The sequence below is a fragment of the Halichoerus grypus genome, chromosome 7, assembly GCF_964656455.1.
Source record: "Halichoerus grypus chromosome 7, mHalGry1.hap1.1, whole genome shotgun sequence".
Lineage (NCBI taxonomy): Eukaryota > Metazoa > Chordata > Mammalia > Carnivora > Phocidae > Halichoerus > Halichoerus grypus.
Window position 1 is genome coordinate 119,614,757 of NC_135718.1, and position 26,017 is coordinate 119,640,773.

General features: G+C 43.6%; 1 protein-coding gene across 4 annotated transcripts in view; it reads left to right on the top strand.

Annotated features, from left to right (window-relative positions):
• Positions 1 to 26,017, top strand: part of KCNH1 (potassium voltage-gated channel subfamily H member 1) — a 366,381-nt gene that overhangs the window by 10,395 nt on the left and 329,969 nt on the right. For 2 of the 4 annotated variants that reach the window (XM_036095708.2, XM_036095709.2), the window contains exons 2-3: positions 16,776 to 16,899; positions 21,104 to 21,210. In XM_036095708.2, coding sequence (XP_035951601.1) covers positions 16,776 to 16,899; positions 21,104 to 21,210 — 231 coding nt within the window. Of the gene's footprint in view, positions 1 to 16,774; positions 16,900 to 17,011; positions 17,105 to 21,103; positions 21,211 to 26,017 lie in introns of those variants that run through there. The other 2 variants (XM_078078153.1, XM_036095712.2) reach the window with 2 other exon arrangements.

A 26,017-nucleotide genomic window follows, 5' to 3' on the forward strand; every position in this document is an offset into this window, starting at 1 on the left:
CCTCCCTCCCTCCATTGTAGCCTAGCTCTTTTCCCTTGATTAAAGGTTACATATCCAGCTCGCTCTCTTTGGGTCTGGGGAGGGCTGAATGTCTTAAAGTTTCCAAGCGTTACTAACCCTGGGGGTGCTGCCTGTCCCTGAGGTTTTCCTCAGAGGTGTTCTGGGGGCAGGCTGCAGCTGGCTGGGACTACCTCTCAAGGTCGGATTATGCGCATCTCTTCCCCATTCTGGGTTCTGGGACTTTGCCTTAGTAGCTTTAAATCTGCTATGCTGAGATATTTGCCCCTCAGAAATTGGCAAATGGTATATATCATTTGCCATGATTTACCAGCAGGCTACTGCCGATATCTCACCCGTGCCTTTGTAAATAGTTGCATTATTTAACACTCTATCTGAGTGTGTTGTTATTTCCCTGCCAGGACCGACGGATAGAACCAGTTACTTGTTCTCTGGATCAAGTACTTTCTCAACCTTTTGTCCAGACCAGCTGTAATCATGGGGGTGAACTTGGTGAGGGGGTGTGCGTTCAAGTACTTCTTTCAACTTAACAAAAAACACCTGTGTTGTGCCCGTTGAAGTCAGCCTACCTTTGCTTTTCTACTCGGCGAGTTGGTCACCTAGGGGTAGAGAGCTGCTTTCACATTCCTTCTCCATCTTTCTTCACTCTAATGATCTCAGAAGTCAGGAAAGACCATAGGTAAACTGGGACTTTGTCAGAGACATGGGAAGCCAGGTACCGCTACTTAGAAGCACCGATTAGAATTATTGGTTACAGTCGTGACCTTGGACAGAGGGCCTTTCTCACCTGTGTGCCTGGCAGCGTGCCAGGGGTTTTGCATGCTTTGCCTCCTCTGACCTTCAGTGTGACTCTTGTCCTGTGGGTGCTTTCATTATTCCCATTCTGCCCGTGCAGACACCGAGGTTTAAAGCGACTAAGTCGATTGCCCTCCGTTAATTTCTAATAGTAGAATCTCTAGGGACTCGCTAAGAATGCAGATTCTCGGGCCCTACCTCATCCCTGGTGCATCAGAATCTCTGGGCAAGGGGCCCAGCTGCTGTGTTTTCACGAGCCCTCCAGGCATGGTAGGGTTGGTATCGGACTGATTAGAGAACCACTGCTTTTGAGACCCAACCCCGTGCGGTTTCTAACCTGAGAGCCACATGGTTGGCTGCTCGGGTGTGTGGATGGAGGAGGGTGCCTGCTGGAGGGCGAGTGAACTTTTTCTCGATAGCCTTTCAGTTCGTGTTCCAGTTTCTCTCACATGCCATCCCTGCCTTGGGTGGCAGGTAGTGTTTCAGGGTGTGAAATCTCTCCAGGGACCTGCTGAGCCCTGCTAGCCCCCTCCGTGGCCAGATCCCTCTGGAATTTTGAAGTTGTGGTTTCCTCTGCTGCATGTGTACCCCCCATCTACTTTTCATCTCCCAGAAACAGAGCTCATGCCTTCTCTTTGTTGTTGTGTATATGCCTTTCAGTTTCCAAGCCGTCCTTCCAGAACGAGGAAATACACGGGTGTGATCCATCTGCCATTTTGAAGTGATAACCGATACTTTCTGAAGACCGAGGAGGCCCTCAATTCTAGTCATTCTCCCTCTGTCAGATAAAATAACACTTGAGGGGTGCCTGGGTGGCTCGGTTGGTTAAGCTCAGGTCATGATCCCAGGGTCCTGGGATTGAGTCCCACATAGGGCTCCCTCCTCTGTGGGGAGCCTGCTTCTCCCTCTGCCTGCCACTCCCCCTGCTTGTGCTCTCTCTCTCTCTGTCAAATAAGTAAATAAAATCTTAAAAAAAAAATAAAATAAAATGACACTCGATACTTTCTCCGCCTAGCGAGCACGTCCAGGGATTGTGTTCCAGCCCGACTTTCAGAGAATGTGCCATTTTTCTCTGTTGTTCTTGACAATGACAGAACTAAAACAATTTAGTAATGACTTTGTTGTCCTTTATTCAAGGGAAAAACAGTCCATGGACTGGGGGAGTGCCATGCCTCACAATTAGTGGAGGCTCTTCCAGAGGGATTTGGGGCCAAGAGCGGGTTTTATATGGCATTAGAAGAGGCAATGTGGAAACATGGCAGCAGGATGGGTTAGAGGTCAGGGGATTTCCTCACAAGTCTAGCCGGTCTTGTTTTCTAGGTAAGGTAGGCCAGCTACAGCTGAGTTGGACGATTGGGATTGGTGTATGTGAGGTATCCTTGACAGTGAGGTGTTTCCCATATGTGTGGGCCGACTTAGGTTTAGATTTGTGACATGGGCCGGGCCATGGGGGCGGCCACCATTTTGTAGACCCCAGCGTATGAATTAGCTATCATTCTCTCCCCCAGCTTCCCAATCCCTACTTTCCAATTGTCTCTATGCCTTCTCTTTGAATTTTCTATTTTTTTTCTCTTTCTCCATCTCCCTCTGGCTCTTAGTCTCTCTCCTCAATCTCTCCCGCTCGCTCTTCCAACGGGCTTACGTTCTCTGCTCACTCATTCTCTAGGTCTTGCTATAGGTATCTTGTTCTTGGGTGCCCGTTCTCCAGCTCTGGCTCATGCTCTTGTAGTCCCTGTTGGCTGTCCTTCCCACCCACCCCCTCCCACGCTCCCTGTCCTTCCATTCCCTTTTTCTCTCCTCTCTCCATCTGTCTTCCTGCCCATCTCTGCCTATTGCTGCCTGCCACGGATTGTCTCTGTTGTCTGTCTCTGTTGCTCTCTGCCTTTTGGCTATATCCCTGTCTGTCCATCTTGCTCTCTGCCACTTGTCTTCATCACTATCTGTCTGTCATCTCGCTCCGTTTGCTGTCTCTCTCTGTCTGTAGTCTCTGCCTCCATCTCTCTGTCTCTGCCTTTGTCTGTCTGCCTCTTTCTGTGCAGTTCTCCCCTCACCTGCCTCAATAGAAGCTCTTCTGTGTATCCAAGTGCCTTGTTTCTCTCCCAAGACCTCCTTTCTCCATTTATTGACCAGAATGCACGGGTCACCTCTACAGACCTCTTGGCCTTACTGTCTTGGCTTTTGTTCTGAGAGAGTCTAATTGGCCCAGCCCTGCCAAGGGTTGGTTGGCCAGTTGTCCACTCCTGGTCTAGTGTGCTGTGACTGGGGCCTGGGTGGACTGTGGGGAGGGTATGGAGTTATGTGATATGTAGACTGTGGCAGGTGCAGCTAGACAGGGAAGGTGGGCGGAACTTTCAAACAGACCGATGTGTCCCCTGCACTCCTTCTGTGTCTGGGACAAAGTAGATACTCCAGTATTTGTTGTATTAAACTGAGCTGCTCTGAGATTCTTTCCATTCACCTTGGTGCTATATCTTAGCCTCACTGAGCCATTTACCAAGAAAGTTTTAAAATAACATAGGAGGCAAATGTAAAAGTAATTAAAAAAATCTTTTTCTAGCACTATTTAATATTCTGTACTACTTACTTTGAGTCACCTTTTTTTTTTTTTAGTTCTGGGAATGAAATTTTTGCATGTTATTCAATGATGGTCAAAGAGTTTTGTTCAAAATGCCTATAATATGTATAGATGTGCATTAAGAAATGATTATGACTATAAAAATGAGAATAAAACACCTACTTGATTAATCTGTTGCACCACTTGTTAACAACTGAGGACACCAATAAGTATTTCTTCGCAGTAATTCAACATATCAATGACCTCTTATTTATTAAGTCAACTATCATTGAATCATAAAAAAGCCTACATTTTTAACACAATTTCATGTGTTTTTGTTCCCTTCCATCCTGCTTGTAAAACTGATTCATCTGTTTTTATTGTTTTAAAATCCTTTAATTTGATGCTGAATGAAGGTGGAGGTCATGCTTCTGAAACAATGTACTTAGGGGTAACTACCCAGTAAACAAAGTGTTTGAATTTGCTCTCGAAACTGAAGCCTCTCTTTCCATTGTAACTTACTGACTTAATCAAAGTGTATTTATGTAGGATATTAAAATTAGAGGCAAAGCAAGTGATTATTGAATCTCTTGGGAGTTCATTTTGTAATGGGCCAGGATTGGGCCCTTGACAATTTAGAAGAGTAATTTTCATGGAATTTTATTGTTGAAAAGCACAATAGAGCCAGAACATGACTTCTGCTGGTATTAAGATTTTAGATGTTTTATTTAGGTGTGTCATACTGACCAAGCTCTTGTTTCTCTCATCCCATCCTCTCCATTCTTCCAAATATTACCAAATCTCAATCTTTTTTGTTTTTCTAAAAATTGATTTCTGGCATGGATTTTATTTAGGTTCAGGCAAGTTGAATTATGGTTTTCTTGTCTTTGTCTAGTGCTTATGTACATACTTCTTGTTCTCATCATTTATCTCAATGATTTTTTTCTATTGTTTTAAAAGAAAGGAAGAGATAATTTTACTCAAACTTGCTTTTTATAAGAGCACTGATATCCTTAGTAATCTGTAACAGTGAAAGTATCACAAAGATGTGTTCCCTTCTAAGAAAAATGTCTCTAGTTCTTAGAGGCATATTGTGTACTGTATATTGTAGGCCTCTAAGTAACCAGTGTGTAGGAGCAATACGTTTGTGTGAACTGCTTGCTGGATGTAGCTTTTATCTGTGTGATGGCCCAAACCGAGTCACATGTTAAGTCATTGCTTCAGTTAGTCTCTTCTTTGTTATTTGTGGTAATTAGGATGAAAAGCAATTTTCTAATAATTTCTTTTTAGAATAGCTCTGTGTTATTCTTTAGGGGCAAATGGTAGGTTTGGAATGATGTTGACCCGTCTCACTCACTGCAGTGTGACTTAGCTCATGCCCCATTAGCTGAAGAAACTTTACATGGTGTGGGGAGGGGACTCTTTCAAATTTTAAGAGAGTGTTTGTTTTATTCTACAAACCAGAGGAAAATTGTGTGGGCTGAGGAAGGTTGAATTTGGGAAACTTTACATTTACTTGCATGCGCTATTACAGCTAAAGACCTTCAGGGGGTGAAAAGGCATCAGAGGGAGGCAGTAGAATCTATCTAATTTGCATCAAAGACCTGGAGACACAGGGAACTTTCAGATGAGAGCCAATGAATAAATCATGGCATGGGCAGCCAAGTTGAACCTACACATTTTCCTGAACAATGTAAGAGGGACTTGATCAGTTCAGAGAATATGTATTTGGAGGCAGGCGTGGTGCTTCAGAATGGGCCACTGGCTGATTGGAAGTCACACATTCTACGTGCAAAAGCTGTATGTATAGGGGCACCTGGGTGACTCAGTCGGTTAATGTCCGACTTGATTTCAGCTGGGGTCATGATCTCAGGGTCGTGGGATCAAGCCCCGTGTCGGGCTCCATGCTCAGCACTGAGTCTGCTTGTCCCTCTTCCTCTGCTCCTCCTCCTGTGTTCTCTCTCTGTCTCTCAAATAAACAAACAAATAAATAAAATCTTAAAAAAATAGCTATATGTATAGTCAAGAGCTTATGACTTACTTGGATTTTAATAGATTCCAAAGACACATCTGGGCATTTTCTGTATATATAAACTGACCTACCGACATGTGATTTCTGTCTACCGTAGACTCCCTTGACAACATGGTGTACTTTTACATGAATATGGCACATCCTATCATGTGTCCAAATCCAGATAGTTCCACTGAGCAAAAGCCCAGTACAGCATGGTTCACCTGAAATGTATCACTTCCCACCGAATTACATTTAGAAGGCGTTTCTGCTATTTTTAAAGTGACCTAGACTCTACAGAGTCCAGCATTTAGAGAAGTGATAGTTCAGGGTTATGACTGGTTACTCTACATGGGGGGGGGGGGGTACTTGCAGGTTGCAGAGGCATCATGTGATTTGTTCTTTGTTATGAATCCAGTTACTTAGAGAGTCAGATTTTATTGCTACCAGAAGCATAGAAAATTTGTAGTTCATCTCCACTGAGACCCAGAGAGCTGAAGTGATGTACCCACACAGCTCTTTAGGGACTACGCTGCCACTAGGACCCAACTTGTCCCCATGGTTGTTCTTTCAGATGGTGCTCTGGAGACCCTAGGGATTGCTGGGGAAGGGTGGATTAATAGGGTGTCTTTCACCCCTCCTTCTCCCATTGGTTTTCATTGTTGACTAGGTTCCTTGGTGCTTCTCCATAGAATCTCATGGCCTCTGTCTTACCAGATGCCCTCTGCTTGTAGAATGTCCATGTGGTGTCTCCAGTGGTGTAGCTAAGGGCTCGCCTGGCAGCTCAGGGCTCCCAAGAGTGCAGAAGCAGACCTTTCAGACCTTCAAACTTAGGCCTGGGATTGGCATAACATCCATTCTACTGCAGTCTGTTGGTCAAAGCAAATTGCAGACCCACCCAGATTCAAGGGGTGGAAACTAAACCAGGGCATGAATGCAAGGAGGCATGGTTTATTGGGGACCACCAGTGTAATCTCAACTGTTGATAGTGATGCTTTGTACCAGCTCTCAGAGTCATGGGCCTGAGACATGTGAGGGGTTGGTCTCTACTTAAAAAATATATATATATATTTTTTTTTCAAAAAGAAGAAAATGAAAAGGACTTAACAAAGCACAAGGAGTGTTCTGGAGGGGATCATATTGCCTCTTCCTTTGTAGGTATTTTATGAAGACTTCCACCAGTGTGATTTGGCAGAGCCAGGAGGCAGGAAAGCAGATGACCTCTGAATACCCTTTGGGATCTTGGAGCTTTGATCCATGTTAATGTGTTGGAGCCCATTTAACTTTCATGCCTCCAGATTTTTACCCAAGTGAAGATTGCCTGAAGGAGCCACTTGAAAGTCAAAATACAGTATTAGCTTTATGACTATTAAACTAGAATGGAGAACATGCAATGCCACCTGTCTCCCTCCTCAAGCCTAGGCTTCTAGACCATGAGTCACTGACCTACTCCTAGAGGAAGAAGCTGGAGATGACAGAGCAGAGGGCTGGCAGAGCTGTTCCAGTGGGTTCTTTTCTTTTTCAAGTAGGCTTCACACCCAGCATGGAGCCCCATGCAGGGCTTAAATTCACAACCCTGAGATTAAGACTTGAGCTGAGGTCAAGCATCGGATGCTTAACTGACTGAGTCACCCAGGTACCCCCCAGCTGGGTTCTGAGACAGGTAGCTCAGGCCCTCTTCCCCCCACCACACCAGGCACAGGCAAGTCTGAGAGGTCAGTACACACAGTGGATTGTCCTTGCCTTTGAGATTCCTACTGATACCTTGATCAATCTACATAGGCAGGTATAAGTGAGGGGGGTGAAGAAAGGGGTCAAAGTATTCATTATAACACTTCTTTCTGGGGATAGGTAGATACCCCTTCCTCTCAGTGAAAGCCCCAGGTGTGGAAAGATAAGTGTTGCCTTCATAAAAGCTCTTTATCAAAATAGAGCTTTATAGAGGTACTGTATTCTGCCAAACCTAGAGTCCTGGAGTACTACCAAGCACTTTGAGGGAGCTGCAGAATTTGTGAGCTATGGTTCTGCTGATTCTGTTAAAGATTATTGTAGAGCATCATACAGCTAAGAGCTTTGGCTTTGGTGTTTATGATGGTTAGTTTTATGTGTCAACTTGATTTGGTTAGAGAGTGTGGAGATATGTAGTGAGATATTATTCTGAGTGTTTCTGTGAGAATGTTTTTGGATGAGTGTAACATTTATTTTATTTATTTATTTATTTTAAATATTCCACCAGTCTTTTTTTTTTTTTTTAAGATTTTATTTATTTATTTGTCAGAGAGAGAGAGAGAGCACAAGCAGAGGGAGCGGCAGGCAGAGGGCAAAACAGGCTCCTGCTGAGCAGGGAGCCTCATGTGGGACTCGATCCCAGGACCCTGGGATCATGACCTGAGCTGAAGGCAGACGCTTAACTGACTGAGCCATCCAGGCGTCCCTGAGTGTAACATTTAAATCAGTAGACTGAGTAAAGCAGATGGATCTCCCTAATGTGGGTGGGCTTCATCTAATCAGTTGAAGGGCTGAATAGAACAAAAAACTGACTTTCCTCTGAATAAGAGGGAATTCCTTCTGCCTGACTACTTTTAAGCTGGGACATTGGTTTCTTCCTGCCTTTGGGTTTGAAATGAAACGTTGGCTCTTCCTCGGTCTACACCATGAGCTCGCCTGGTTCTTAGGCCTTTAGATTTGAACTGGAACTACACCATTGGCTCTCTTGGCTCTCCAGCTTGACAACTGCAGATCTTGGGATTTGTCATCCTTCATAATCACATGAACCAATTCCTTATAATAAATCTCTCTTTCTTTCTCTGGATTCACACACACACACACACACATATGTACACACACACCTCCTATTAGTTCTGTTTCTGTGAACCCTGATACAGTGTTAGGCAGTCCCAGCTTTATTAGATGTATGGCCTAGGAAAAATTTTGTCAATTTATTAAGCCTTTTTGCAATATTTATAAAAATGGGTTAATACTAATGTCTACCTGCCTCAGGTAGTAATAACCCAGTGACTATTAATGCATGCAGTCTTGATGGTGATGATGCCCTTTTCACCAATGAAGAATGGCAGATTTCCTAACATTTCTCAGATCAGAATTTCCAAATCTCTTGTACCCAGATCAGGCCAATTCTGCTGCAGTCTTAGGAGATTATGTTATTTTGATGTTTTGTCCATGCAAAGGGATACTTTCCTAATTGAGTTTTGTTTGGCTTCAAAATAAGTTTTCACATATTCAGCTTGGAAAATAGTAAATAATCCCAGAGTCATTTATGTCTGGATGTGGAATGCATGTCTCTCTACTTGGCTAGAAAGTCTGTATCACTTCGCTAGAGCCCTCTTATTTGGCATTCTTAACCAGCGGGCGTACAGCCAACCACGTGGAGGAATTAAGACTTAGTTGAACAAAATTGCTGTCCTGGAGTTCTTGCACCACAGTTTATGCGGTTTTTTCAGGAGACTCCCACTTTCTGAGTCTGTCTCTCTTTATGCAGATATACTTCTGGAGGGATGGTAGCAAATTGACTCAGACCCACCTAGGTTCACTTCTTTATTTTATTTAACAAAGTTTATCTCCCTCAGAAGCTCCCACTCCACTGAACAGCAAAGGGAGACTCTGAACATCCCAGTTAGTAGTATCTCAGGCTCTTCCGTTTTAATTATTCTTTTTTGGGTAACTCAGTCTCTTGTGTTGAGAATCCAACTCTGCCCAGCCCATTGCTTCCCCCTCTGATAGTGTGTGGGGTGGAGGCAAGCACTTGCACCACCTCGGAGGACTCAGATCCCCAGCGCAAGACCTTCTCTCCCTCCCGCCCCAGTTCCTTCGGTCTCTGGCAATGGCCTCTGTTTGGGTCACTAGATGACTAGCAGCTGAACTTATATTCTGTTCCTTGGATTGAACAGAACTTGATACCCTTCCTCAACCCGACACATACTCCCTTGTGTGTGTATATGTGTGTAGTATGTGTATGTGTATGTATGTGTGCGCATGCATATGTGTGTGTTATGTGTGTATGTGTGTGTGTACATAACTCGATCCTATCTAGGCCCCCACTGGCTGTGCAGCTCACCTCTGATATTTGCCTGAACCCCTAAGTCAGGCAATTTGACACACAGCCTTTGGCTACAGGGTCACTTCACTCCACTGTGATAACCATCTGCTTATGCAACTTTAGCCCTAGTGGCGTAGTTGGGAGCTTCTGGATCCTTTCCAAAATCCATGGTTGCTGAAGGGGGAGCTCAGGAAGCTAATACAGCCAGGTTTGCTATGTAGTGGTGTGGTTGGGAGCTTCTGGATCTGTTCCAGAATCCATGGGAGCTGAGGGGGTAGGGCTCAGGAAGCTAATATGGCCAGGTTTGCTTTGCAGTGGTGTAGTTGGGAGCTTCTGGATCCTTTCCAGAATCCATAGGAGCTGAGGGGCTACTCAGGAGGCTAATACGGCCAGGTTTGCTCTGCAGCTCCTTTAAGTGGCCAGTGTGGCATCCTTTCCCACCCCTGAAAGTCAGATGGGGATCTAGGCACAAAGTTTCCGCTCCTCTCCTGTCCTTGGCTGTCACTATGTGGAAGCAGGACTGTTATAGAATAGGTCAGCACACTAAGTTTTAAGAAGTGGGAGGTGATAATGTGCAAGTGAGGCAAGAGACCAAACATTAAAAATCTAGACAGGGGAATGCAAACATTTAGATGAGGAATAATTACTTCTACGTACATCAGTATTCCCTGAGGACATCGTTGTAGATCACAAAGTAGAATCATAATGTATGGTGACAATAAAGGTAATGTTGACTCGCCAATTAAAGGTCTCATTATACTTAGTATTTTTATACGAAGGCACATAAATCTGACGTGTTACAAAGATTTTCATAGAAATGGTCTGATTTTAGTACTTAATGGAATAAGAGGGAGACGATGTAACACGATGATTAAAAGCATGGGTTTTGAAGTCAGGTAGACCTAGATTCAAATCCTAACTCTAACCTGCTATGACTGACTGTGTCCTCAGAGGCTTCGTGTACTTGTGAGTAAAATGATGAAATCCGTGACGCTTCATTTAGTAAAGTAATACCACTTCACAAAGATTGTTATGAAGATCAAAAAACCCTCCCCTTAATATATGATAAAGTCTTAGTACAGAGCCTAGCACAGAGTAAATATCGATAAATGGTATGCATTCTTATAAGATCTGGAATATTGCTTATGTGAAATCGCTTAGTTTCTTTTTTTTTTTTTAAAGATTTTATTTATTTACTTGACAGAGAGACACACAGTGAGAGAGGGAACACAAGCAGGGAGAGTGGGAGAGGGAGAAGCAGGCTTCCCACTGAGCAGGGAGCCTGATGTGGGGCTCGATCCCAGGACCCTGGGATCATGACCTGAGCTGAAGGCAGAACCTTAACGACTGAGCCACCCAGGTGCCCCAAGAATCGCTTAGTTTCTGATGATATATGTAGTGTTATGGTATTTGTATGGGTAGCCCACAATTTGTAAACAGATTGTATTTTGGAAGGTACTTTGCAGGTCAATTATTTGTAGCTTAGGAATTGAAGAGAATCTAGAATATGCCCCCTTCCCAGCCAACCATAATAGATACACACATGTGTGCAAGGGATGGGGCAGGGGAAGGGGGAAGAATTTCCTTCCTGGTGGGGGCAAATGGCTTTGTGACTGGGACTAGAATTCTTTCCTCCCTTCACTCCACACCCTTGGATATCACATAGTGGTAAGGGAATCTTGCTCCCTGGCAACTATAACTTCTTGCTTGGGTTAACACTGAGAGGTAACTATTTTTGAAATTTAAATTCTATAATGAGACTTGCTTTTTCCCAGATAAGACTGTAATCTGCACGGCAGCGACAATGGGAATGCTTGAGGAAGGGTGAGCACCTTTAAAGGATGACCAGAATATGTTTACGGGAAATTGCAGTGATATCTGGAGCTTGAAATGTATCCTGTTCTCATTTTTTAACAAAAAACATTTAATCAATAAGTTAATTTTTTTTGATTAAATTCATTAAAAATTAAGAATATACTTATTTTTATCAAAGTAATATATGTTCTTGGTTAAAAAAAATCAAACTGAAGAGCTTATAAAGAAAAACAACCATCCTGTGCCTTGTCCCTTTGCCCATCCTGCTCATCAGAGGTCACATGTTCTAATTTTAGCTGTTTCTTCTTATAGTTTCTGCCATGTCTCTAAATAATATGCATTACAGCTATTTCTAGATTTATCAATTTTAGCTGTTAGCTGTTGACTTCCATTAAGTTAGCTGAGTTTTTATCTCACCTTATTAACTTTCAACCCCTTTCTCCTAATATAATTATATTACTCCCTTATTGGTTATCTTTGCAGCTTTAAAATATTTATACCTTTCTTTTTTTATTATATCAGCTCTAGACACCATCCCATGATTGTTCTCACTTTCCTCTCTAAACTTATCATTTGTATTTTTATGGTGTTGAAATTGATAGGATTATATTCAGATACTTACAGTTAAATATTTCATGCTTTTCTATATGTTGGCTTTAAAAATTGGAAATTAATAAGGTGTTTACACTGTTTTGACAGTGATGAGACATGGTGTGATTTGGTTTCCCTTCTTGCACAGCTTTTGTTTTCTTTGATTCTTCTACTTTCTTTTCCTGCCCACTCCCCACCCCCAAATCATGTACTTATATTGACTTATTTTTTTAAGATTTTATTTATTTATTAGAGAGAGTGAGAGAGAGTGAGAGCACGAGCTGGGGGGGAGGGGCAGCGGGAGTGGGAGAAGCAGGCTCCTGGCTGAGCAGGGAGCCAGATCCTGGGGTTGATCCCAGGATCCTGGGATCATGACCTGAGTGGAAGGCAGATGCTTAACCGACTGAGCCACCCAGGCGCCCCCATATTAACTTTTTATGTTGTTTCAAATGATCAGAAATATCATCAGGTACTGACCTCCTTTATCTCTAGATAACTCTCTTCTGGAACTTCTGTTCTCTGAACCATTCTGTGCTGAATGCTTTCTGTTAGCTTCCTTCCTACTTTCTATATTTGGAGCCACTTTACGCCCCCTGGTTCTCATGTTATCTTCTTTCCTTATTCCTTCACTTTGCTGATAAACATCCCCAAGTAACTTCCCAAGAAAGAATATGTGGGAAGGGTGCCTGGGTGGCTCAGTCGGTTAAGCATCTGACTCTTGATTTCGGCTCAGGTCATGATATCAGGGTCCTGGGATCGAGCCCTGTGTTGGGCTTTGTGCTCAGTGGGGAGTCTGCTTGAGGAGTCTCTCTCCCCCTCCCCCTCCCGCCAGTCACGTGCTCTCTAAAATAAATAAATAAATAAATAAAGCTTAAAAAAAAGAATATGTGAGAAATAACTTTCCTAGGTATTTGCACATCTGAGTATCTTTATTCTACCCTCGCATTTGATTGTTTTAGTTTTTAAAAAATGTCTCTGGCTTTTTCTCAAGTTGTTCTTTCTCTTGTTCCTGTTAGGATGCATGTTGTTCCTCTTGGATTGATGCTCTATGTCTTATTTTAAGAAATATTTCTGTCTCGGGCACCTGGGTGGCTCAGATGGTTAAGCGTCTGCCTTCGGCTCAGGTTGTGATCCCAGGGTACTGGGATCGAGTTCCGCATCGGGCTCCCTGCTCAGCGGGGAGCCTGCTTCTCCCTCTGCCTCTCTCTCTCTCTCTGTCTCTCATGAATAAATAAATAAAATCCTTAAAAAAAAAGAAATATTTCTGTCTCTTTCTGTACTACTCTCTCTGAGACTTTATCTTCTAATATTTATGCTGAATTTTTAATTACTCATTTTTAATTTACAGGGGGTCTTAATTGTTCTCTTTCTCTCTCTCTTTTTCATAGCATCCTGTTCTAGTTTATGGTTGTAATAACTCTTGAATCTCTCTGAGGATACTAATTGGGGATTTTTTTAAAAGTTATTTTTTGTTTCCTATATTATTTCTGCTTCTTCCATTGTCATTTTTTCTGTTCTTTTTTACTCTTAATTTTTGTGTGGATTTTTACCTTTTTAATTCATTTACTTTTATTTCAAAGGTGCCTAGGATAGGAGAGAAAATAAACACATGCAGTCAAATCATTATCTATAACTGGTTATTATTCCCTCTTAGCACATAACTTTAGTGGGGCATTAGTCATGAAAGAGCTCGCTCAGTTTTTCCCAACTATATGAGGTCTTCGAGAGAAATTACTTATACTTTTAGGAGTCAACAAGGAAGTTAAACTGACTGGACTTCATATACATTTAAGGGTGATTTAGTGAATTTGTTTGTTTCTTTCTTTTTTTTTTAAAGAGAGTGGGCACCATGTGTGTGTGGGGGGGGGCAGAGGGAGAGAGAGGGAGAGAGAGAGAGAGAATCTTTTTTTTTTTTTTTTAAAGATTTTGTTTATTTATTTGACAGAGAGAGACACAGTGAGAGAGGGAACACAAGTGGGGGGAGTGGGAGAGGGAGAAGCAGGCTTCCCGTGGAGCAGGGAGCCCGATGTGGGGCTCGATCCCAGGACCCTGGGATCATGACCTGAGCCGAAGGCAGATGCTTAACAACTGAGCCACCCAGGCGCCACCGAGAGAGAGAGAGAATCTTAAGCAGGCTCCACGCTGAACCCCACACAGGGCTCGATCTCACCACCCTGAGATCATGACCTGAGCGGAAATCAAGAGTCACACGCTTAACTGACTGAGCCACCCAGCCGCCTCTGATTTAGTGATTTTTGTACTTCTTTTAGGGCTTAGTTGTTCTGTTCAAGAATAACTCAGGAAGAGAAGATCAACATGAAGGGTTATCCCCCCCTTTTTAAATAACATCTTTATTGAGATATAATTCACATACCATAAATTTCATACTTTTTAAATGTACAGTTGTTTAGTGTATTTACAGAGTTACGTATCCATCACCACTATCACATTCCAGAACATTTTCATCACCCCAAAAAAGAAGCTCCATACCCATTGGCAGTCACTCCATCTTCCTACCCCTCTCCTCCAGCTCCTGGCAATGATGAATCTACTTTCTGTCTATGGATTTGCTGCTGCTTGGACATTTCACATAAATGGAACCAAAAATAGGTGACTTTTCGTGTCTGGCCTCTTTCACTTAGCATAATATTTTTAAGGTTCATCCATGTTGCAATATGTATCAGTATTTTGTTTCTTTTTATTGCCAAATAGATACCACGTTTTGTCTATCTGTTTATCAGTTTATGGATATTTTGGATTGTTTCCACGTTTTGGCTATTATGAATACTGTTGCTATGAACATTCATGTACAAGTTTTTGTATAGACATATGTTGCCATTTCTCTTGAGCACTTATTTAGGAATAGGATTGCTGAGTCATATGGTAACTTTATGCCTAACTGTTGAAGAGCTGCCAAACTGTCAAATTGAATGCACCATTTTACATTCCCATCAGCAGTGCACAGGGGTTCCAGGATGAGGGGTCCAATCTCTCCACATCCTCATCAACACTTGCTGTTGTCTTTTTTATTATAGCCATCCTAGTGGTATATCTGAAGGATTATCTTGTCTCTACAGAATTGTCAAAGATCTTTGACAGTCAAGCCCATCCCAGTCTGGTCTTCAGGCTCATCTCCTGCCAGTCTTCCTGGCTGCCCTTTGTCTGTCTATGCCAAGTCTTTATGTGTTCCATGCTGCCAGACCTTTGCTCATGCTGGTCCTCCGCCTGGAATGTTCCCTTCCTCCCACAACCTCTTGAGTTTACCAGAGGCAGGCAATATATGTTCATTTCTCTAAATATTGGTTTTGTATCATATGTGGTAGTTACATGTTAGGCATTCAAAATGTTTGAATGAGTCTTTACTCATCCTTCCAGATTAGAGCAAGTTCAAATGTGACCCCTCTGAGACATAGTCCTTTACCTCCCTCAGAGTTAATCATTTTATTACTGGTTTCTTTAGTTAGTTGTGCACATGTCTTTTTGTCCTGATAAGTTCCTGGAATGCATGGACCACATCTCATCAGGCTGGATATCTCTAGGGTCTTGTAATGTGCTTGGTACTCAGGAAGTATTCATGATTATATGGGCGAGATGGAGGGAAAGACTGGTTGTAGATTTTCAGTAAAAGTATATTTATAAAATTAACAGGTGTATAGATTAACTTCCTGAAAGTTGTGTTTTATGTTCCTTTTAAATAGATGAAAGCATTTTTAAGAATAGATTATCGTATTTAGTTATTTCTCCTCCCTTTGGTTCCTCTACTCCTCCCCACATAGATAAGGAGGGATGGTTACCCATATTGTGAATAAATTGTAGATGCTGTGCTAGAACAAAATTAACCTCCCAATTAACATCATATGTCATCATGTCATCATATGACATCATATGTCACTACTATTTCCCTTTGCATGGTATGCACATATAAACAAAACCCCCTCCCGTTTACAACAAAAGAAGGGTTGTGTGCATGTTCTTTTTTTTCTTTTCTTGGTGAAGGGGTAAGTATTCTGTGGGAAGGAGAAAGCCAAGCTAAAATAATGCTGATATTTAAGTTCTGGATGTTATTTGCCTAATTTAAGGTCTTGAAGAGAAAAAGAGGGACAGTTGATTACCTGAGCACAGAAAGTACTGAGACTTTTGATCTTGAAAAACATGGGAAGTGGTGAGAACACACTGAGCAGCCATACGTCTCTGGCCCTCTTAATCCCTGCATCCGAAGTGAATGTGGGCTGGTGGTCAGTGAAAGAGCTCTGAAATGTGGCTTCTGTGGCTACAAAATCTCAGCAAGAAGGTTTTTGCCATTGCAAGCATCTTGATCAGGTTCTATAAGGCTCTAGTATTAGGAGCGTCTAGTCAGTTCCTTACCAAGAGGAGGGCTCTCTGGTGTGTGTGTTGCACGAGGCAATCCTCCATCTCCTTTCCTTTGCCTAAGAAGATTTTCTCCTCCTAGGATGGGTAAATGCTAATCAGGGTCAACAAGGCCAATTTGTAGCTTTTGGCCAAAAGACTGACAAGGCTAAGATGCTAGATGGAGCCCAGAAGAAATTCCTTTTGCGTTCTCTGTTGCTCCAGAGTACCCGTGGACTTTAATTGAGATGAGTTAGGACTTGAACATGTCTCATGGGAATCACTGGATTTCTGCAGGATTCATTGGTTGGTTGGTTAAATATGATCCTTTGCTAACTTCCTCTTGGAGGACAATAACCTTAGCATTTGAATTCAGAATATTCAGCTCTAAAGGACTGTTCTTTTGTATTCCTCACAGGGCCATTTTCCTGTTCAAGAGACTGTTTTAGAGGGAAGCCAAGAGACCTGGATTGGTTGACATTATTTATGTCCTCATGGAATCTCAACTAATGTCTTGCTTCCTGTGCCCTTTTCTTTTCTTTTCTCCTCCTCCTCCTTCTTCTTCTTCTTTTTTTTTTTTTTAACAGATACTAATTTTGTGTTGGGGAATGCCCAGATAGTGGACTGGCCTATCGTGTACAGCAATGACGGATTTTGCAAGCTGTCTGGCTATCACAGGGCGGAAGTGATGCAAAAAAGCAGTACCTGCAGGTATTTATGGTCGGGGTGGTTCTGTTGAACAGTCTATCATGGTATCTTCTGGAAAAACAAAACGGCTTACTCAGTGTGGGGATTGCCTTTCTCTCACTTCGTGTTTCTTCAGGAACATTTATGGTAATGTCGTCTCTCGTTCACGCACTATAACCGGGGAATCAAAGAAGGCTTCAAACACGGTCTCTGCAAACTGACTGGACTTGTAAGTCGCTGAGACGGGGACACCTAGGGAAACTCAGGAAAGTCATTTTATCTAGAAAATAGGGACTCAGAAGTTTATGAGGTGTTAGACAAAGTCATATGAAAGTTAGATGATTCTATAAAAGGGAATGAAAATGAAATAAAATTTTAGGTGATTAGATTAATTTTTGAGACTACGTGACTGAGAAGAATCCCTACGATGTTGGAGCCAAGGGCCTTGTTCATAGGGCTTTTGCCAGAAAAAGAGAAGAGAGCTGAGATTTGATTGCCTTCTAATTCATGCTGTCACATCTCTGGTGGCTCACTCGAGGGCAGAGGCAAATGGCGTTAACAGCGTACGCCGCCTGGCCATTTGAAAGGGTTCCTCACCAAGCAGTACCCTTGGGCCAGGGCACTAGAAAGGCTCTTTTATTATTTTTTTTTTTTTTTTAAATTTTTTTATTGTTATGTTAATCCCCATACATTACATCATTAGTTTTAGATATAGTGTTCCATGATTCATTGTTTGTGCATAACACCCAGTGCTCCATGCAGAACGTGCCCTCCTCAATACCCATCACCAGGCTAACCCATCCTCCCAACCCCCTCCCCTCTAGAACCCTCAGTTTGTTTTTCAGAGTCCATCGTCTCTCATGGTTCTTCTCCCCCTCCGATTTCCCCCCCTTCATTCTTCCCCTCCTGCTACATTCTTCTTCTTTTTTTCTTTCTTAACATATATTGCATTATTTGTTTCAGAGGTACAGATCTGAGATTCAAGAGTCCTGCACAATTCACAGCGCTTACCAGAACACATACCCTCCCCAGTATCCATCACCCAGTCACCCCATCCCTCCCACCCCACCCCCCACTCCAGCAACCCTCAGTTTGTTTCCTGAGATTAAGAATTCCTCATATCAGTGAGGTCATATGATACATGTCTAGAAAGGCTCTTTTAAAGCACCTACAAGGTGTGGAGCTGAGCAGAGCCTGTGCCCGGCCCCGCCAGACGCCCCGCTGCGGTGCCCTGGCAAGGTCTTGGCTCAACACAGCCCTCGGCTCCTCTCAGTCCTTCTCGCTCCTTCTTCGGAGTCTTGTCTTCACTGGTGTTTGCATGAAGTGGAATCATTTTCCCAGACCTGCCAAATCAAGAAATAAAGTCGCCTCTGAAGGGTGGAAAAACCTGACACAGGCATCGTCTTCGGTTTCCAGAAGTTGCACTTTGATGGTCTTAAATCAGCCATGTGACTAGTTCTGGTGAAAAGTATTAAGTGCTTCGAAAATACCATTTTCTTAAATTTTAGGTGTTTGGGGCTGGGAAATGGGAAATTTAAGATTCCCCTTCTTCCCTCAAAGGTGTAGAAATTGTGACTCTTAAGTCCTGCAATAGAATTCTCTTACATTTGTGGTGTGCTGTAATCCTCGTTAGCGTCTGTCTCTGTAGCTGCATCTACAACGATATTTGCATATATAGAATCAAAACAAATCAGGAGAGATAGCCTCACTTTCTGGTGTGACCTGAGCAACGTTTCCTTCCCTTTCTTGCTTCTTATTGGCTCTAACCGGACCCTTGAAGAAGATCAGATAAGATAACTTGCAAATTTAGCCACCTTTTCTTTCATGCACGGTTGTAGGACACTTCTTACTTCCCTGAAGGTGTCCCTTTCCTAAAGATAAAGTAAACCTGCCTTCGTGCTGGCTACATTCCTAATAGCTCAGGAGCCTCTTGTGCTTATTTCTTGCATTGCAGGGATCTGAAATCTAATGTCCAGGTTAAGGAAACTTACAGCTACCAGTAAATTATAGTTTGAGGAAGTACGTAAGACTAATGAAAGCTGGGTGTAGTTATGGCCCCTCAGTTCTTTCAAGTCTCCATTGTACAGGGATTTGTTTCACCTTGTGAAGGAAATGGCCAGCCTGTAAAACCATCGTGTCGCTTAAATGGAGGTCACTTATCCAGCGAATTAACTCGGAAAGAGAAAGTGGGAGGAAGCTAAAAAGGCAACCGGCTAAATAAGATGGTCACAGAGCTTACGTTTTTGCCTCCTAGGAGAAGTCCTCTTGTTCTCAGGCAGGGCTAATTTAGTCTTTTTTTTTTTTTTTGGGGGGGGGTGCAGGTGGGTTTCTTTCTTTTTTTTTTTTTTTTAAATTTTTTATTGTTATGTTAATCCCCATACATTACATCATTAGTTTTAGATATAGTGTTCCATGATTCATTGTTTGTAGGGCTAATTTAGTCTTGATCGAGCCATCTTTTTAAAGATAACTCAACACGCTCGGTTATCCGTTTTCCTGATTTATAGATGAAAAGCGGAGTGCTCCACGAGAGAAGCACAAGGGCAACCGTAGATAATCATGTCTCTCAGAGAGCTGAGAAGGGGCATAGTAACAGAAGTGACACAGAATTCATAAAGTCAACAGCGAGGGCAGTTTTCCTTGCAGAGTGCGGGCAACCGCAAGCCTGCAGTAAGCTCAAGGCTGGTCCAGTATGAAGCCAAGCAAGGCCTTGGAGCTGGTGGTAGCCTCTGAGGTTCTTTGTGGCTCTGCAGTTCTAGGACTCTGTGATTCAAGTCGTCACGAGAAAGATTGCATTCAGTATGCACAGTTTTGGAAGACGGGGATTGTATTGTTTAGGAGTGCATATCCCTGCTTCCACCTTACCCGAGGCTTGGGGGCTGAGTGTTGGTGTCCTTCTTGTTCTGGTCGCATGAAGGCCGGAGGTGGACTGGGGAAATGCTCGCTGGGTCCATGGAGAGCCTTTGTCCGAGGACTGGCTTTTTCTGCCCCATTGAGAGATGGCTTTTCTCCTCTCCCATGTTTTCAGTTTCCTGTGCCGTGGTTTACTCCACCTAGCTGGGGGTGTATCTTATTCCCAGATGGACAAACCATATTCACAATGGGGCCCAGGAAAATGGACAGTCCTGGCAGTTTTCCTGCCTCTGCTGAGAACCAGAATTAGTAGGAAGTTCTATCTGGAGGTTTTCTCTCATTTTCTTTCATGCTACTTATTTCCCCCCTTAGTCTACTTTTCTCCAAATGTGAGCAGTTGGGAGGTGTGTGGGTAAGAATTGTAGGATTTTATCATTTCAGTTTTTTAAACCCAGTGGTTTTTTGGGGGATGGGGTGGGGTGGGTAGGAAGCAGAGCTGCACACACACTGGCTGAATCTTCTGTTTCTTTCCTTAGCTTTGCCTTAATGTTTAGAACATCAGATTGCACCCTTTGGTGCAATTCTTTGGTTGATGAATTTTTGTGATTTTCCCTAATCTTTTGTTTATTTGGTTGGGAATTAGAAGAGGAAAGAATCTGTGGTCCAGATTTACTCTGCCATCTTTCCCAGGAAATTTCCCAGAGTTGTACTTCTAAAATGCAAATCTGGTTATGGAACTCTTTTGCTTAAAACCTTCCAGTGTCTCTCCCCCCATTGTTTTCAAGATAAGGTTTAAATTACTTCACATGCCTTATCATGCCATGTGTTCCTTCATGATCTGGTCTGTGCTTATCTTTCTATGTTATCTGTTGTGAAATCTCCCCTCATTGTGTCTATTCCAGTCACAGTGAACTGAACTACATCCAGGTTCCAGAATTAACCTCATTCTCACCTCTCTGCCTTTGCACATACTTTTCATTCACCTGGAATGTTCTTTTCCCTCTTTTCCCCATCTAATTTCCACCTGCTCTTTAGATTTCATTTGCCTTTACCTCTGGGAAGCCTTTGCTGACCACGCAGGGCTCTGTGCCTGAATTCTGTGTTCTGTAACTCTCTATGTGTTGGTCACACTGTTTTCTGATCCACTCTTTTCTGTGTGTCTCCCCTTATTATTCTGTTCATTTTGATGGGAGGTGGTGATAGAGTGCTGGTGAATCAGTAAGTCTCTTTTGAGTGAATGTTTTCGTTGTGTGTTTGTGTGTGTGTGTGTTCATTCCACATAGCACGGTGCTAGGTGTAGGAGAGATGTTTAACATATGCTGGTACAATACTCAATATTTATTAAACTAACTTGAGCTTTTTGGTTGATTTGCAGTTTTATGTATGGGGAGCTGACCGATAAAGACACAATTGAAAAGGTGCGGCAAACATTTGAGAACTATGAGATGAATTCCTTTGAAATTTTGATGTACAAGAAGAACAGTGAGTATTCAGACTGTTGCAAACCATACCTTTATGTGCTTGGAATAGTAAAAGAGGTCCTCTTCCTCTGTTGTTGTCTTGGATCTTCTTCTCCCCTGTTAGCTAAATGTTGTTACGTGAGGCTATTGTGTACGTTGGGATAAATGGTGTGGATTGCTGAGTTACACTGTTCCTTATGGAACACGTGAACTTGTCACCAACCAATTAAGACTTTTTTTTTTCTTTTTTAAAGATTTTTATTTATTTATTTGAGAGAGAAAGAGGGAGCACAAGTCAGGGGCAGAGGGAGAGGAAGAAGCAGTCTCCCTGCTGAGCAAGGAGCCAGATGCAGGGCTCCATCCTGGGACCCTGGGATCATGACCTGAGCTGAAGGCAGATTCTTAACCGACTGAGCCACCCAGGCGCCCCCAATTAAGACTTCCTGATCTCTGGGCACCTGGCTGGCTCAGTCGGTAGAGCATGTGACTCTTGATCTTGAGGTTGTAAGTTTGAGCCCGACGTTGGGTGTAGAGATTACTTAAAAATAAAATCTTAAAAAGAAAAAAAGACTTCTTCATCTCTTTTTCTGCCAAGGTAAAGTTTTTCCTATTGGTTTACTTATGATGAGCTGCTAGCTGAAGATACTTATAGACATTTTTTTTTTTAAAGATTTTATTTATTTATTTGACACAGAGAGAGACAGTGAGAGAGGGAACACAAGCAGGGGGAGTGGGAGAGGGAGAAGCAGGCTTCCCGCCAAGCAGGGAGCCCGATGCGGGGCTTGATCCCAGGACCCTGGGATCATGACCTGAGCCGAAGGCAGACGCTTAACCAACTGAGCCACCCAGGCGCACCATGATACTTACAGACTTTAAGCCTTCTTGGGGGAAAGGAAGACATGGGACAGTGACTCTGGCCAGATCATCTTTGAATCTGTCCTCCACGGTACCTAGCACGGCAGGTAACACCAGTAGATGCCCTGTTAGGGGAAGGGGATTAAGAGTACACCTATCTTGATGAGCACTGAGTAATGTATAGAATTGTTGAGTCGCTATGTTGTTCACCTGAAACTAATATAACCCTGTACGTTAAGTATACTGGAATTAGAAAAAAAGAGTTTCTGAGTAAAATTTTCTTCTCCTGATGACCTTAGTTTTCTGTCAGAGATGGTATTAATATTCAGAGTGGATTGTGCATTTGTTTTGGCTACAGTTACTTCCACTAAGCATGTTAATGAAGGATTTTGGTCAATAGCCATACACAGGTATAAAACTCACTTCTCTCCTGAGGTTTCCCATCGAATGGAGGTGAGCTATGTTGGAAGTATGGGACAGTGGGGTATATGGCCATAGTGGGGGCTGCAGCGATGTCCAGTAGTGCTGTGTTTTTGGCTTTAAAAATGATTTTGGGGTGCCTGGGTGGCTCAGTCTTTCAGTGTCTGCCTTCAGCTCAGGTCATGATCCCGGGGTCCTGGGATCGAGCCCTGCATCGGGCTCCCTGCTCAGTGGGAAGCCTGCTTCTCCCTCTCCCACTCCCCCTGCTTGTGTTCCTGCTCTCTCTCTGTGTCAAATAAATAAATAAAATCTTAAAAAACAAAAGAACCAAAAACTATTTTGTCTGTAAAGCATTCTGTTCTTTATATGTAGGATTGGATGGTAGGTCATAGGTTCAATAGCATGTTTCCAGAGTGGCTCAGATGGCCCATGAGGCTACGTGTTTATCTTGGTGGCATTCAGAGTGATACATTTTGCTCTGGAAAGCAAAGGGCACATGTTTCATCTGGAAGGAGCTGGGTCTTGAGTCTGGAGCAGGCAGCTGAGAGCACCCTTTGCTTGGTGCCGTGTGCTGAAGCTAATGTGAGAGACTGGCTCGGGGCATCAGCTAATCCAAGAGGGTTGGTCCTGTAGCTTTCATATTTGCGTGGAGCCTTGCTTTGTCTCCCTCCTTCAGCCAGTAGGTTGAGTTCCTACCCCACTATTCGGCAGGAGAGGAACAGGGTGAAAGACTGTAAATGGCTCTGTGCTGGTCCTTCACCATGGGGAGCACAACCCAGAGCACCAGCTCTTACCAGGAGCACACTGGCCTTTTCATGGGGAGGAGCTGCTGTGTCCATGTGCCCCGAGCTAATAGAGTAAGTTCAAGGTTTTCCACGCTGGGAGCTTTGCGTACTGAACAGTGTGGGTTTCCCCTTGACACAGCATACTAATTGGGTAGGTATATCATAAAAATAATGCTTTGCATTTATATTTTGCTTCAGAGTTTTCAAGCTTCATTAGACTGTGCATTTAACTTGCTGAAATTATATGTGTTTGGCACACAAAGGAGAGAAGGGGAAACTTAATTTAAATTGAGTCAGTGATCTCACTTGCCATTCCCTTTAGGGAGCATGTACCCCAGAGGAAGTGTGCGATGGGGGAGGTGAAGCCGCCGTTCCCTCAGTTGCCCCCCGGGGCTGAAGGCCTTGTATTATGAGCGTCTTGTGCACTGAAGGTGCTTCTTATAGCTGAAGTTCTGTACTTTAGGTAGACAGGGCCCACGCATGTAAGCCAATTGGTTCAACTAATGTCCTGCCAAAGAACGGGCATCTCTTCCCTGCTTTGAGGTTGCAGTAGGCGTATTAAGAGATGCATGCCAGTCTCCAAGGGGGCATGACAGCCTAGGCATGGGGCTCTACTTCCAGGGTGGTGGTAAAGAATTTTCAAGAGTAATTGTGGTCATATGTGATTTTTACCTTACGCTTTGGCTTGAGAAAATAAACTCTGTCGAAGATAGGACTCCACTCTATTTTAAAATGTTGATTCTCTAAGCCCCGTGAAGTTGGCATGGCTGATGTTATTTATGCCCATTGTATAAGAAGTTCCAATTCCTTACCCAAGGTCATGCAGAGCCAGGACCTGGTTTCCAGTGTCCTGGCTGTTCTTCCAAGACTGTGGGTACAAGGCAGGGCCAGCATATGTGGTTGTGGAGGTTATTCCCTGTGTAGAGGGCAACTGGAAACCAACTTACGGTTTGCTTGCTGAATCCTCCATGCACCGTACCTAACATTACATCTGTGTTGAGGGAGGAGCTTCTCTTTCTAATTTACACAAAGATGTCTAGAAGGCTAGTGGGAGTTCCATACAAGGCTAGGCCTGCACGGAAAACAGGAAGCATGAAATTGGTGCAGATAGTGTTGGTTTCTTCTTAGGAACCTGTTCACTGCCTCCGAACTCCTCCAAATCCCATCCTCTCCTAAGGAATTTAGAAACTTTAAATTATTTATTAAGCCTGGGAATTTTTACATTTACACTGAATTCTGTGCTTTTTTTTTTTTTTTTTTTTAAAGATTTTATTTATTTGAGAGCAAGAGCACAAGCAGGGGAGAAGGACAGAGGCAGAGGGAGAAGCAGGCTCCCCACTGAGCAGGGAGCCCAATGTGGGGCTTGATCCCAGGACCCCGAGATCATGACCTGAGCTAAAGGCACATGCTTTACCAACTGAGCCACCCATGCGCCTCTATGCTTTTTTTTTAACTGCTTTTTATTGACCCACTGCTCTATGTCAGACGCAGGCTTACGCTAGGGATGTAGTTATGAAAAGAGACACAGCCTCTGCCCCTACAGCAGGGGTGAGGCGGCATCCGCTCCACGGTACATAGCTGTGTTTTGATGGAGACACCATTTGGAGAGGGTCACTGAGCCCTGACTTAGGAGGTCAGGGAAGGGGCAGACAGGGAATCTTTTTTTTTTTTTTAAGATTTTATTTATTTATTTGAGAGAGAGAGACAGTGAGAGCAGGAACACAAGCAGGGGGAGCGGGAGAGGGAGAAGCAGGCTTCCTGCCGAGCAGGGAGCCCGATGCGGGGCTCGATCCCAGGACCCTGGGATCACGACCTGAGCCGAAGGCAGACGCTTAACGACTGAGCCACCCAGACGCCCCCAGACAGGAGATCTATGCAGAAACTGAAGATGGTGGGAGTTAGGCAGAGGAAGGGCAAAGAATAGCCCAGGCTGATGAAATGCGCTGAAGTTTCAAGAGACCCAAAGCAGGGCTTCTCAGACTTTGACATGCATGGGAGATCACCTGCAAATTGCAGTACTCGTCCTCTTCCGTAGGCCTGGGGAAGGGTCCGAGCTTCTGCCCCCAGGTGATAGCAGCGCTTCGGGTGCGTGTAGCACATTGAGTAGCAAGGACAGAAAGCAGGAATGGTGAAGACTGACTTGGTGTCTACAGGGTGTGTCTCCTTCACGGCCGCATCCCTTGCACCCAGCATGCCTGACACATAGCAAATTCTCCCCCCAAACTCATGGAGTAATTACAGAAATATGTAAATCGATAAGGGGTGACCATTGAGGCTGGAGAGATTAGGAAGGGCCAGTAATGCAGCCACATTAAAGAGTTTAGAATTTGTCTTAACATTGTTTGGGGGGCACCTGGGTGGCTCAGTCCGTTAAGCGTCTGCCTTCGGCTCAGGTCATGACCTCAGGGTCCTGGGATCGAGCCCCGCATTGGGCTCCCTGCTCAGTGGGGAGTCTGCTTGTCTTTCTCTCGCTCCCTCTACCTCCCGCCCCTGCTCGTGCTCTCTCTGGCTCTCTCGTAAAATAAATAAATAAAATCTTAAAAAAGAAAAAAAAAGCAGTGTTCGGGAAAGAGGGCGGGGGTGAGGGGTGTTAAGTATATAATCAGATTTACATTTTAGAAAGATGGCTCCAGTAGGATGAGGAGATGGAACAAAGCCTAGGAGACTGGAGGTCAGGGGCCCGCTTAGGAATGACCTGGTGACAAGATGGTTTCGGCCTGCTGGGAGGAAGGGGGCAGAGGCAGCTGAGAAGGAGAGAGATGTCCAGGG